The sequence below is a fragment of the Aotus nancymaae genome, unplaced genomic scaffold (assembly GCF_030222135.1).
Source record: "Aotus nancymaae isolate 86718 unplaced genomic scaffold, 86718_ANA_hifiasm-v0.15.2.pri h1tg000059l, whole genome shotgun sequence".
Classification (NCBI taxonomy): domain Eukaryota; kingdom Metazoa; phylum Chordata; class Mammalia; order Primates; family Aotidae; genus Aotus; species Aotus nancymaae.
The window spans coordinates 1,761,129-1,774,106 of record NW_026988473.1 but is presented as its reverse complement, the minus strand read 5'-3'; the positions used below and the strand labels follow the sequence as shown (position 1 = coordinate 1,774,106).

At 52.5% G+C, this 12,978-nt stretch overlaps 1 protein-coding gene across 3 annotated transcripts in view; it reads right to left on the bottom strand.

The window, feature by feature from the left end:
* The window catches only part of CHKA (choline kinase alpha), a 68,088-nt gene extending 64,167 nt beyond the window's left edge, over positions 1-3,921 (bottom strand). For 2 of the 3 annotated variants that reach the window (XR_010338270.1, XM_064364664.1), the window contains exon 1: positions 3,494-3,846. Coding sequence is in view for 2 of the 3 variants with exons in the window: in XM_064364664.1 (XP_064220734.1) it covers positions 3,494-3,846 (353 nt within the window). In the remaining variant the exon portion in view is untranslated. Of the gene's footprint in view, positions 1-3,493 lie in introns of all 3 variants that reach the window. The other variant, XM_021669703.2, reaches the window with a different exon arrangement.
* Positions 3,922-12,978: the final 9,057 nt, after the last annotated feature.

Genomic DNA, 12,978 nt, shown 5'->3' with positions numbered 1-12,978 from the left:
CAAAAAATAAATAAATAAAATAAAAAAATAGGCCAGGACTCAAGTTTAGACCATGCAAACAAGTTTGGATTTTATTTTCCAATATTTGAAAAATCCATAGCAACAGGATATAGAATGAATTAGGAGGAACACACAAAAGGCAAGAAGATCCACAACCACCTCCTGTTACAGTGTCTAAGCAAAGACAGCAAAGGGAGCAGACAAAAGGTAAGAGATACAAAAAGTTCATCAGGTATGAGTTACCACTGCGTGCAGAGGAGGGACTTCTGGGGGAATGCAGAGTTAGAAATGATGCTGGGGCTCTAGCCAGGCTGCTGTTACAAACGCAGAGAGAAAGCAGAAGCACATTCCTGGGTGGGGAGGAGCCAAACGGTTAAATTTGGAATAGGTTGAATGCACTGAGTTGAGGTGGTGAAGTCTGATAAACTCCTGCAGATGTACTGGCACTCAGTGAAACATGGAGCTCCAGAAACAGATTGGGGCCAGGTGTGGTGGCTCACATCTATAATCCTGGCACTTTGGAAGGCTGAAGCAGGATTGCTTGAGCCCAGGAGTTCAAGACCAGACTGGGCAACATGGCGAAACCCCATCTCTACAAAAATTAGCCAGGAGTGGTGGTGCGTGCCTGTAGTCCCAGCTACTCAGGAGGCTAAGGTGGGAGGATCACCAGAGCCTGGGAAGTTGAAGCTGTAGTAAGCTGTGATCACACCACTGCATTCCAGCCTGTGCAACAGAGTGAGACCTTGTCTCAGAAAAACATACATACACACACACACACACACACACACACACACACACACAAAACCACAAACCAGAATCAGATTGGGAAATGTCAATAAAATTTGAGAGCTGGAGACATAATAACTGCAACTGCCTACGAAGAACCACTGAATTTCAACCAAGTGAATTCCTTTCCTTCTCCCAACCTCCAAATGCCCTTTTTTCAAAGCTAGACATCACCCACTTTCTCATGTCCTAAATCACCTTTTTTCTCCTTATTAAACTTATTCCATAACTACATTTCTCTTCCACAATTCTTCCAGAACACAGGACTGAGATAGTGTACTCTTGACACATTATGTAAAAAGATTATCCAATCCAAAAGGAAAGCTGTGTTTTCCAAGACTACTAACTCCTGGAGAAAAGAAACAAGACATCCTCAGTGCTTTCCTAATAAGTGGTTTGAGCAAAATGCAAAAGTTTAATTGATGAGTGACTCTCCCTGGAGAAGGCCATGAAAATGTCTTAAGGCTAGGCCAGGCGTGGTGGCTCACGCCTATAATCCCAGCACTTTGCGAGGCCGAGGCGGGTGGATCACGAGGTCAACAGATCGAGACCATCCTGGTCAACATGGTGAAACCCCGTCTCTACTAAAAATACAAAAATTAGCTGGGCATGGTGGCCCCTGCCTGTAGTCCCAGCTACTCGGGAGGCTGAGGCGGGAGAATTGCTTGAACCCAGGAGGCGGAGGTTGCAGTGAGCCGAGATCACGCCATTGCACTCCAGCCTGGGTAACAAGAGCAAAACTCCGTCTCAAAAAAAAAAATGAAAAAAAAAAAAAAAAAAAAGAAAATGTCTTAAGGCTGAATCTAGGGTATTCGAACATTTTCACAGGCCACAGGCTAGAGCACTGGTGCAGGAAAGGGGGACACCAGAGACCTGGAAGTCAGGCTTTGAAGGCAGTAAACGGCCCCTGACTTCAGGTGAGTCACTCTCTAGGTTTTTCACTTCACAGACTGAAAAGTACATGGCCTAGAATAATTGCCCTTCTAGTTAAGAATTTTCAGGCCTAACTAAAAGTGGATTAAAGTAAACCTTGGAGAAAGCTGCATATTTTTTAAGTGTCATTAAGCAATTCAGGGATTATCTAAACACCTTCGGTTTTCTCTTCTCCGTTTCCTTACCAACTGCCTTTTAAATCTCACTCAGCTCTTAAGCATGACTGTCAGAGGGGCTGAAGCACAAAGAGGAAGTGCAGCTCAGAGTTAATTTTGCTGCACTGGCGGCTCTGGTGAAAGACAGTGGGCCCAGAAAAGGAATCAAATGACCAAAACTGGATTTGGGGATTACAGTTGGCAGCCAGCCAGCAAGTTTCTAGATACTGCACATAACTTGGTCAGCCAGTTCAAAGAAAATTGGCAGAAAATGATGGAACACATTTTTTGGGTATTTTGTTTTGTTTTGTTTTTGTTTTTTGCTTTTGTTTTTTTGAGACAGAGTCTCACTCTGTGGCCCAGGCTGGAGTGCAATGGCACAGATCTCTGCTCACTGCAACCTCTGCCTCCTGGGTTCAAGCAATTCTCCTGCCTCAGCCTCCTGAGTAGCTGGGATTACAGGCATGTATTCCAGGTTAATTTTTGTATTTTTCGTAGAGATGGGGTTCACCATGTTGGCCAGGCTAGTCTCAAACTCCTGGCCTCAAGTGATCTGCATGCCTCGGCCTCCCAAAGTGCTGGGATTACAGGCCTGAGTCACAGTGCCCTGCTGGAAAGACATTCTTAAACTTCTCAATAAAAGGATGCATACACTACGTTGAATGACTATCTCTTGTGAGCAGAGTGGTGAAAAAAAGGGGTATTTATATTTTTCTGTTAAGTCTGAATACCTACACACGTACTTCTGTAATTCAAATTTAAGATGAAATATTATCAAGTTTTAAAAAAGGAAAAAAATGGACGGGCGCGGTTGTTCACACGCCTGTATTCCCAGCACTTTGGCAGTCTGAGGAGGGTGGATCAAAAGGTCAGGAGTTCGAGACCAGCCTGGCCAATATGGTGAAACCCCGTCTCTACCAAAAATACAAAAATTAGCCAGGCGTGGTGGTGGGTGCCTGTAATCCCAGCTACTCAGGAGGCTGAGGCAGGAGAATCGCCTGAACCCGGGAGGAGAAGGTTACAGTGAGCAGAGACCGCGCCACTGCACTCCAGCCTGGGCGACAGAGCAAGATTCCGTCCAAAAAAAAAGGAAAAAATATTTCTACCTTACTCTTAGGAGCCACGCCTCCCACCTTTGTCTACTAACACAGCTATATGATGTCTCAACAGTCTCTTAGGGAATGAGAAAATGCTACTCCTCCACTAACAAATGACTCTTTCAGAGGGGAAAAACATCAAATCTCGAACTCGAGAAAGCAGCAGAAAAAAGTTTTAAAAGTGATCCTGTTTTTAAAGCCAGACAAAACACCCCACCTTCATTCAAGGCCCTAAACCGCAGAGACTTTCTAGACCTATCTTAAGCTTCGGCACCGCAAGCACTTCGTGACAGAACGGCATTGTTCTCCTAGAATACACCCCTTTTCTCTTGAAACCGACGTTTTTACAAAAGCCTGCCTGTGGACGGCCTGCGGCGGCCGCCAAACCCCTTCGCCAGGATTTCCAGAGGGCTGGGGAAAGGAGGGCTTTCGCCGGCTGTGGTCCCGGTCCCCGGTCCCCGGCCCCGGCCCCGCCCCGCGTCACCTGACCGGCCCGTGGCCCCCCGCCCCGCCGCCACCGACCTGATGACACTGATGTGGAACTGGTCCTCGCGGAGGCCCCGCCAGGCGCCGGGCAGGAACTCCTTGCACCACAGATAGGCCCTGCGCCGCGTCCGGGGCTCCGGCTGCTCGTCGGCCGGCGGCTGGGGCAGCGGGGGCAGCGGGGGCAGCGGCAGCGGCAGCGGCGGCGGCGGCGGCGGGGGCAGCGCGAGAGGCGGCTGCCGGCCGCCCAGCTGCTTGGACTCGAGGTCGCCGGGGGCGTCGCGCTGCTGCCCCACGCCGGGCGCCGGGGCCGCGCTGCCGCTGCCGCAGCTCAGCAGCAGCCCTAGCGGCGAGGGCTCCGCCTCGCCCCCGGTGCAGAACTTGGTTTTCATGCCGGACAGGCGGTCGACGAGGCGCGGACCCCGCAGCGCGAGAGGACGAGGCTCAGGGTCCGGCCGAACGCCCGCCTCTGAGGGGCCAGGCAGGAGGCCGCTAGCGGCTCTCTGACGGGCCGGCCGGCGGGGCGGGGGACGGCGGGCCGCGGCAGTTGGGCTAGCGGGGCGGCTGCGGCTGTGGCGGCTGCGGCTGCTGCGGCGGCTGTGGAGGCTCCGGCGCGGGGACGTGCTGCTCTTCGCTGCGCTCGCTCTTCTGCCGCCGCCGCACGAGGAGCGCCCGCCGCGTCACAGCCCGCCCTCGCGCTCGCCGCTGATTGGCCGCCGTCCGCCGGCCCGGCACATCACAACCGCCGCCGCCCTCGCCACGCCGCCTCCCCATTGGCTGCGGCACCGCCCCCTCCCGGAGCGCTGCGGCCTCAGGGAGCTGAGCCTGGGCGGAGGGGGCGGGGCGTCGAAGGGGCGCCCCTGGTCGCAGGGAAGGAGGAGAGGGGAGGGGAGCGAGGCGCGGGGGAGCCGGCAGAGCAGCTCCGGAGTGGAACGGAACCGGACTGGGCAGAGCAGGGGAGGCTCCAGAGCCTCGGAGGACCCCGGGGGTGGCTTTGGGAGCTGAAAGTTTCCTTGGATCCCTCGGAAGCCCCATGACATGGGAGGCCGGGCCTGGCAGGGGCAGGCAGGAAACGTGTCTGGAGGCTACAGCCCTCTCCGCGTGACCTTGGGCGAGCCGCCGCCTCCTGGGGCTCAGTGGATGTGATTTTGTAACATTTCCCAGCGCTGTGCAAGGCGCGTCAAACGCTGAGCCTGAGGAATTACTAAGAAACCGAGGCCCGAAGGAGGGAAGAGGTGACGCGCTCGAGGCCACACGGTGCGCCAGGCTGGGCCGGGCTGCACGCCCGCTACCCGGACCCAGCCCTCTGCACGCCCCCTGCAGCCTCAGTTTCCCTGTCCGTGGTGCTGAGAATGCTCGGGCCTAGAAGTTCAGGGCGGGAGGCCCAGGGACCGGCGAGGGAGGAGCATCATCCCCGCCACTGAGCTGCCGCTACTGCCCAGAGCACAGGCCAAAGGTCCGTGCCACGGGGCTGCTGGCGTTGTGGACGCTGTCCCCTTCCTCCCCGTCCCCCGCTGGAAACAGCCTTGTGACCGTGACTAATACACCTTTGCCGGGGTAGGGGGGCAAGGGCCCCTGCTCCCATTTGCCACACACTGCCCCATGTCCCTCACTGCTCTTTGCCCTGCTGCTTTTGTCCTTCCTGGAAGTGAGGCACAGATAAATATAAAAATTACCGACCCCATTTTATGGGACATGAGCTGAAACAAGGTTTCCTGGGCTGCCAGAGGCCTAGGAAATCCAGTGCCTGGCGCACAGGAAATGGCTTCCATGCAGGGAGTTCGCAGTCTGCCAGAAGCAAAAATCTTTTAGAGTGTGCACTTGGCTGAACTTGCCCCAAGAAGAATGGTCTTATTTAACAAAGAATAAAAATGAAAGGAGACTAAATTTGACAGGGCTGCTGTGGCAATAAGCCTGGAAGTTGACCTGCAGGGAGCTAGGAGAGACCAAGTCCCCTGGGACAGAGGCCAGCCAAGGTGGGAATCTCACTGGATGTTTGAAAGGCTGAGAAGCCAAGGGCTTCAGTCTGGGGAGGCCATTTGGATAAAGGAGCCAAGGACTTTCCTCTAAAAATACCAGCTCACAGGGAAGTGGAGCCATGCCATTGGCCTGCCCAGGTGGCAAGCCCTTTGTCCCACTGTCCCCTGGCGCCAGTCTGGTAATCTCAAAGGAATGCCAGAAATCTGGCCAGGAGGAGGGGACACCAAAGTAAGGAGTGGCCCTCTATAATTTGAAATAACTCTTTCTGGCATCTGCTGGGTTTTGTTATGAAAACCCTGAGATATTTTTATGGGATTACCGTTCCCTGTGGGAGTAGGAGGTTGCCTCATGGCCAGGCATGGCAGCTCACGCCTGTAATCCCAGCGCTTTGGGAAGCCAAGGCAGGAGGATCACTTGAGCCAGGAGTTTGAGACCAGCCTGGCCAACATAGCAAGACTCCATCTCCAAAAGTAAAAACGAAAAAAAATTAACAGGGCATGGTGGCTCACACTTATCCAACTACTTGGCAGGCTGAGGCAGGAGGATTGCTTGAGCCTGGTAGGTCAAGACACCCATTGCATTCCAGCCTGTGCAACAGAGTGAGACCCTATTTGCTGAATGTATGAATCAGTGAGCTCCTGGCTCAGCACTTATTAACTTATGACTTTGGGCTGAGCCTCAGTTTCCTCAACTATAAAATGGGGATTATGCCCAGAGCACCAGTCTATTGTAAGGATTGAATGAGAGAATATATACAAAATGCAGAGGACACAAGAAGCACCCATTTTGTTGCCTGCAGTGCATTGTATGGTATTGCCTCTGCAGTGGTTGGTTTTCAGAGATGAATAATGCAGACACTTGTAGCAATTCACAGCCTGGGAAGACAATGTCGTATAAGAAAAGAATTTGGGCTGGGTACGGTGGCTTATGCCTGTAATCCCAGCACTTTGGGAGGCCAAGGTGGGAGGTTCACTTGAGGCCAGGAGTTCAAGACTAGCCTGGGCAACCAAGTGAGACCCTGTGTCTACAAAAAATAAAATAATTGGCCAGGCACAGTGGCATGTGCCTGTAGTCCCAGCTACTTAGGAGGCTGAAGTGGGAGGATCCCTTGAACCCAGGAGGAGTTCAAGGCTGCAGTGAGCCATGATCATGCCTCGGCTCTCTAGCCTGGGCAACAGAGGCTGTCTAAAAACATAAAAATAAATTTTAAATAAAGATAATTCAAACACTCTGATAACCAAAATGTCAATGTCTGTGCACAAGTAGACAGGACTTTGAGAGAAATTTGCTATGGCAGGCACTGGTCCTAAGGAGAGTTTGTTCCAATTACAAAATCTTTTCCTCTAGGATAAGATAAAAAAAAAATTTCCAGCTGGGCATGATGGCTTATGCCTGTAATCCCAGAACTTTGGGAGGCCAAGGCAGGCAGATCACAAGGTCAGGAATTCAAGACCAGCCCGGCCAACACAGTAAAACCCTGTCTCTACTAAAAAAAAATACAAAAAAAAAAATTAGCCAGGCATGATGGCACGTGTCTGTAGTCCTAGCTACTCAGGAGGCTGAGGCAAGAGAATCACTGGAACCCAGGAGGCAGAGGTTGAAAAGGGAGCTTCACCAGGGGTAAAAACATTCTCTAAAGCCAGTAGGATCTGGGTCCTACTGGACCTCATTAAGGGGAAACTTGTTCACCCAGGACCCCATTAAGGGGAAACTTGTCCTCCTGGCCTTCTGCACCATAAGCACCTTTGGCCCAGGAAGCACTAGACATTTGGCACAGTGGGGGTTCCCTCGCAGGCTGGAGAAGCAGAGTCCTAGCAAGGCTGTGCTCACACCCCTGCCCAGGTCACACCCAGGACTAAGCACCCCTACTCCAGTTCTGAGCCTTAAAATATTGATGAGAGCACAGAGACCACCCAGCTGCAGTCCTCCACGCTGAAGATCAGGTTGCAGTCCCAGCTAGCAGAGTGACATGGAGCTGGGCCTTCCCTGAGTGTTGAGCGTGGCCCCAGCCCAGGAAGCTCTGTCAGCAAAAGGCTGTGTAGGTTCAGCAGCTTTCTGGAGGTCTCTGAGCCCGAGTGTGGTCTGACTTGGACTGACCCTTCTACCATACATTTGGCCTCAGCACCTGCAGCCAGAGCCCAGGGTCCAGAGGGCTCAGAGAAAGCCTAGAATACCCATGTGTCTGGTGGATGGGGTAGGCACTCCTCCCGTCCTCATTTGTAGGATTTTGAGTGTAATATTATGGGTAAAAAAATCTGGTTGGGCGTGGTGGCTTATGCCTGTTATCCCAGCACTTTGGGAGGCCGAGGCAGGCAGATCATGAGGTCAAGAGATCGAGACCATCCTGGCCAACACGGTGAAACCCTGTCTCTACTAAAAATACAAAAAAATTAGCCGGGCATAGTGGCACACGCCTGTGATCCCAGCTACTTGGGAGGCTGAGGCGGAAGAATTGCTTGAACCCTGGAGGCGGAGGCTGCAGTGAGCCAAGATTGCACCACTGCACTCCAGCCTGGTGACAGAGCAAAACTCCTTCTCAAAAAAAACAACAACAAAAAACAAAAATTAGCCAGGTATGGTGGTACATGCTTATAGTACCAGTTACTCGAGAGGCTAAGGAAGGAGAATCACCTGAACCAGGGAGGCGGAGGCTGCAGTGAGCCGAGATCACGCCCCTGCACTCCAGCCTGGGCAACAAGAGCAAGACTCTGTCACAAAAAAAAACAAAAAATATTTAGAGGTCATGTTGCCACCCACTGTGTGACCTTGAACTGAGTATCTACCTCTCTAAGCCACTTTCCTCATTCCCTAACAGGTCCTACTCTACAGGTTTGTTGGGGAGATTCGCTGAAACCAGCAAGGAAAGAGCTGGATGCAGAGCCAAGGCCCCACAAAGGGTGTCTATGCTTTTCTGCTTATTGTTAGCTGGATTCCCAGAGCCTGGCAGAGAGCAGTGGTCACTCGTTCATCCCAAGTGCCAGCGGCAGGGCAAAGCCTGTAGGATCTCTGCCAGGTCCACCAGGGCCTGGAGACTTTTCTGTTTTTTGAAGCTCCTGGCATATTCAAAAATTAAGAAACATCTAGGCCAGGCACAATGGCTCACGCCTGTAATCCCAGCATTTTGGGAGGCTGAGGCAGGCAGATCACCTGAGGTCAGTAGTTCATGATCAGCCTGGCCAACATGGTGAAACCCTGTCTCTACTAAAAATATGAAAAATTAGCTGGGTGTGGTGGTGGGCACCAGTTACTCAGGAGGCTGAGGCAGGAGAATCACTTGAACCTGGTAAGCAGAGGTTGCAATGAGCCAAGATCTTGCCACTGCACTCCAGCCTGGGCAACAAGAATGAAATTCTGTCCCCACCTCCCCAACTCCAAAAAAAAAGAGTCGGGTACATTGGCTCATGCCTGTAATCCCAGCACCTTGGAAGGCTGAGGCGGACAGATCACTAGGTCAGGAGTTCGAGACCAGCCTGCCCAACATGGTGAAACCTCATCTTTACTAAAACTACAACAATCAGCCAGGCATGATGGCAAGTGCCTGTAATCCCAGCTACTCAGGAGGCTGAGGCAGGAAAATCTCTTGAACCTGGGAGGCAGAGGTTGCAGTGAGCCAAGATAGGGCCACTGCACACCAGCCTGGGTGACAGAGGGAGATTCTGTCTCAAAAAAATGAAGAAACATCTCGACAGGGTTACCAAAACTGAGGCATATTTGAAATACTTAAAATTGAACAAATCAATGCTTTTAACACACATGCAAAAGTTCCATTCAAGATAGTTTTGCTATTCTTAAGGTAATACAGGGATTAATTTAAAATAATAATGGAACCAAGCATAGTGGTTCCTGCCTGTGGTCCAAGCTACTGGGGAGGCTGAGGCAGGAGGATCACCCCCATTGAGGCTGCAGTGAGAGATGATTGAGCCACTGTACTCCAGCCTGGGTGACAGAGTGACATACTGTCAATAATAATCATAATAATAATGGTTTGTAGAGCACCTTATGTGGTTTGGTGTGACAAACATCTTTCAGGCCTGACAACATATCTCTGTGCTAATCTGATTATCTTTATTCAGATACATCTAAATCTGAGGCCATTGGGACACATGAATCCCTCCTGGCGCTGCTGTAGTATACCCTGGCAACAACCTAGTGACTGTCCCTCTACTGGAGATGATCCCCTGGGACCCTCAGAGTGCATTCCCTATGTCCTCATAGCCTATATTTTAAGTCAGGCAATCTTTTTTTTTTCTTTTTTTGAGAACACACGTCTCTCATTGCTCAGGCTGGAGTGCAGTGGCATAATCTCAGCTCACTGCAGACTCTGCCTCCTGGATTCAAGTGATTCTCCTGCCTCTGCCTCTCAAGTAGCTAGGATTACAGGCATGCATCACCACGCCCGGCTAATTTTTGTATTTTTAGTAGAGATGGGGTTTTGCCATGTTGGCCAGGCTGATTTCGATATCTGCCCACTTTGCCTTCTCAAAGAGCTGGGATTACAGGCATGAGCCACTGTGCCCAGCCTTAAGTCAGGCAATCTAAGTTCCCTTTCCAAAAGTGGTGGAAACCTGTTTGCTGTTTTGTGCTTTAAGCTTGCATTATGTTTATAACACAATAAATGTAATTTTTGGCGTGGCTCGGTGGCTCACACCTATAAGCCTAGAACTTTGGGAGGCCGAGACAGGTGGATCACCTGAGGTCAAGTTTGAGACCAGCCTGGCCAACACGGTGAAACCCCGTCTCTACTAAAAATACAAAAAAAATTAGCTGGGCGTGGTGGCACATGCCTGTAGTCCCAGCTACTCAGGAGGCTGCGGCAGGAGAATTGCTTGAACCCGGGAGGTGGAGGTTGCAGTGAGCCGAGACTGCGCCACTGCACTCCAGCCTGGCGCCTGGCGACGGAGCAAGACTCTTTATCAAAAATAAAATAAAATAAAATAAAAAATAAATAAATACAATTTTTAAAAAGACCCGAGTCATCATGGAGGTCACACTGTGGAGATAACACTTCTGGACTAGGAATTCGGCAACCTGAATTCAGGCACTGCACCCCCTCTGCTGGCTGCACAGAGCCCTCTCCCCTCAGTCAGCCCTGAGTCCCGCAGGCTGGACTTTTGCCTGGTAGCTTTGAGCTGGTCCTCCCTTCTTCAGGGGACCCCTTGTACAGATGGGTAAGCAGAAGCACAGGGGCACAGGCAGGACAGCAGCTCTGCTTACACAGGATGCCATGGCTGGTCGTGGGTCTACTCCATCCTCTATCCTCCCCTCCCAAGGGCACGTGCCATTCCAGCCTGGATGTCAAGAGGCCCCTAAGGGGCCCCCAGTCCTGTTGACACTCCCTTTGAGTGACTGACAGGGAAGCAGGGGAGCTGGCAGCCCCTGTCCCCACACCAGCTTGTGGAAGCTACCAGCAATCGATGGGGCCTCACTGGCAGCCCGTCCGCGTGACCTTGGCCGGGCCCCCAAGCTTCTTAGAATGCCATCTAAGAAGGCAGAGAGGGGCAAACGGCAGCGGGGAGGAGGGGCGGCCTTGGGAGATCCGCTGGGTCCAGGGAGGCGGAGGCCGGACCCTCCTCCCCAAGCGCCACAGCCCGGGCCGAATTCCAAGGCCAGTGGCTGCCCGCAGAGAAGGAATCCGGACGAACGGGATTCTGGCTTCCCTCCGGCCCCTCCTGGCAAGAGCGGGGCGGGGAGGAGGAGGGGGCCTCGCAGGGGCCGGATAGAGGCGGGGCCTCCCGGGAAGGAATGAGCGGGGCCCGCGCCGGGGGGTGGGGGGCGGAGCTCCCAGGAGAACAGCGGTGGTGGGCGGGGCCTCGCGCGAGAGGCGGGGCTGGCGGCGAGGGGTCCCGGGATCCCCATTCCTCTCTCCTCCCTGGGGCCTCTGGGAAGCGGCGCAGCCTGACCGCTGTAGCCTGCGGGGCCTCCCTGCCGTACAAGCCCCCACCCCGCCCCCCGCCTTGGGACCTGGTGAAGAGATGCCCCGCAAAGTTGGAGCGGAGGCTGGGTTAACCGGATTACAATTTTCCTTCAACGTAGTTTGCCGTAGCTGTTTTTGCGATTAGAATTTATATTTACAATGCTAATACCAATAAACCCTCTTGGACGGGGCTGAGGGGCGGAGAGGGAGACCCTTGGTCACCAGCAGCATGTGATAGGGCAAAGGTTCCCAGGCTGGATTGCTGCCTGGGATGCCTGTGGTCCCTATCCCCGCCCCGGAGACAGGATTGACTAATCCCACCAAGCAAGGCCTCCAAGCCTGGCCAACGACCCCTTGCCAGTCCTCTCCCGAAGTCTCTGTGTCCTTGGGCTCACGCTGTCCTCTCCTGTCCTTGCCTCCTGCATCTATGGTCCCTGTTGAAAAAACGCGCTCTTTGAATGAAGAGACCTTCCAAACAGACTTTGTGTGAGCAACATGGCTGTTTATTCACCTGGGTGCAGGTGGGCTAAGGCCGAAAAGGGCATTAGCAAAGGGCAGTGGGATAGGAGTTGGTTTTATAGGTTTAGGTAGTTTTTTGGGGGGGCGGGGGTGTTGCAGAGTAAATTCAGTTACAGTGGTGGGGGGTAGGGGCAAGGGGTATACAAGTTCAGTTACAATGGCAGGGTTGGGTGAGAGGTATTTACATCATCATAAGAACAGTTAAGATGGCAGGGTTCGGTGAGGGGCTTGTGGGAAGCTCCGCTGGGCGATTAGGGACAATGGCGAACGCAGGCAGGGGGTGGGAGACTTCAGCCTAAGGCAAGCAGGACTTTAGACTTTTAGGCTCCAGGCTTGCATATGGAGACCTGACAGTCGCCTCAGACCCCCTCCTCCTTCAGAGCCTGCACATTGCAAATGCTCAATGGCTGTTTGGAGGAATGAATAAATGAATCATGAACAAATGGTCTGAAGATTCCAGAGGTAGTCTAATGGGGCCCTGCTGCTCGATTCTAATCCCAGCCTCACCAGTTGTTGGGTCTTTGACCCTGGGCAGGTGATTATTCTCTCTATGACTCTGTACCTTGCCCGTAAAATGAGGACAATACCAGTACCTAGTGCATGAGGTTGTTAAAGGATTAAATAGTTACAAAGAGCCTGGAACAGAGTGTTCAAAGAAACACAGAGCCACAGGATTTAAAAAATTAAAAACCCATTTATCTCCAGGCTTCTGCCATCACACTCTGTGACTTCACCATTCTACCTGCATGACCTATGCAGCACCTGGCCTCTGTTACGTTGCCACCCTCATCAACATCTCTGCTGAGGCCTCCCACCATGTCCCCCACTTTCTCATCACTAGAAGTGGCCTGGCTCTGAAATTTGTTTTAAACATCTGACTTTGGGTCCAGCAGCTCCTAGCCTCTGAGCTTAGGAGTCTCCTCTAGGACCCTCCCTGGCTACGATTTCTCAACCTCTCTTCGACATTCCATTAACTGGCCTTGCCCCTTTCTTGCCTCCAGCCTGAACCTATCCCCAACCCTAGTGTGGATTCCATCCCCTCAAGAACACTGCCAGCCTTCCTGGCAGAGACCCATTACTTCCACTCTCTGGATGCATTTATTCTTCCTAG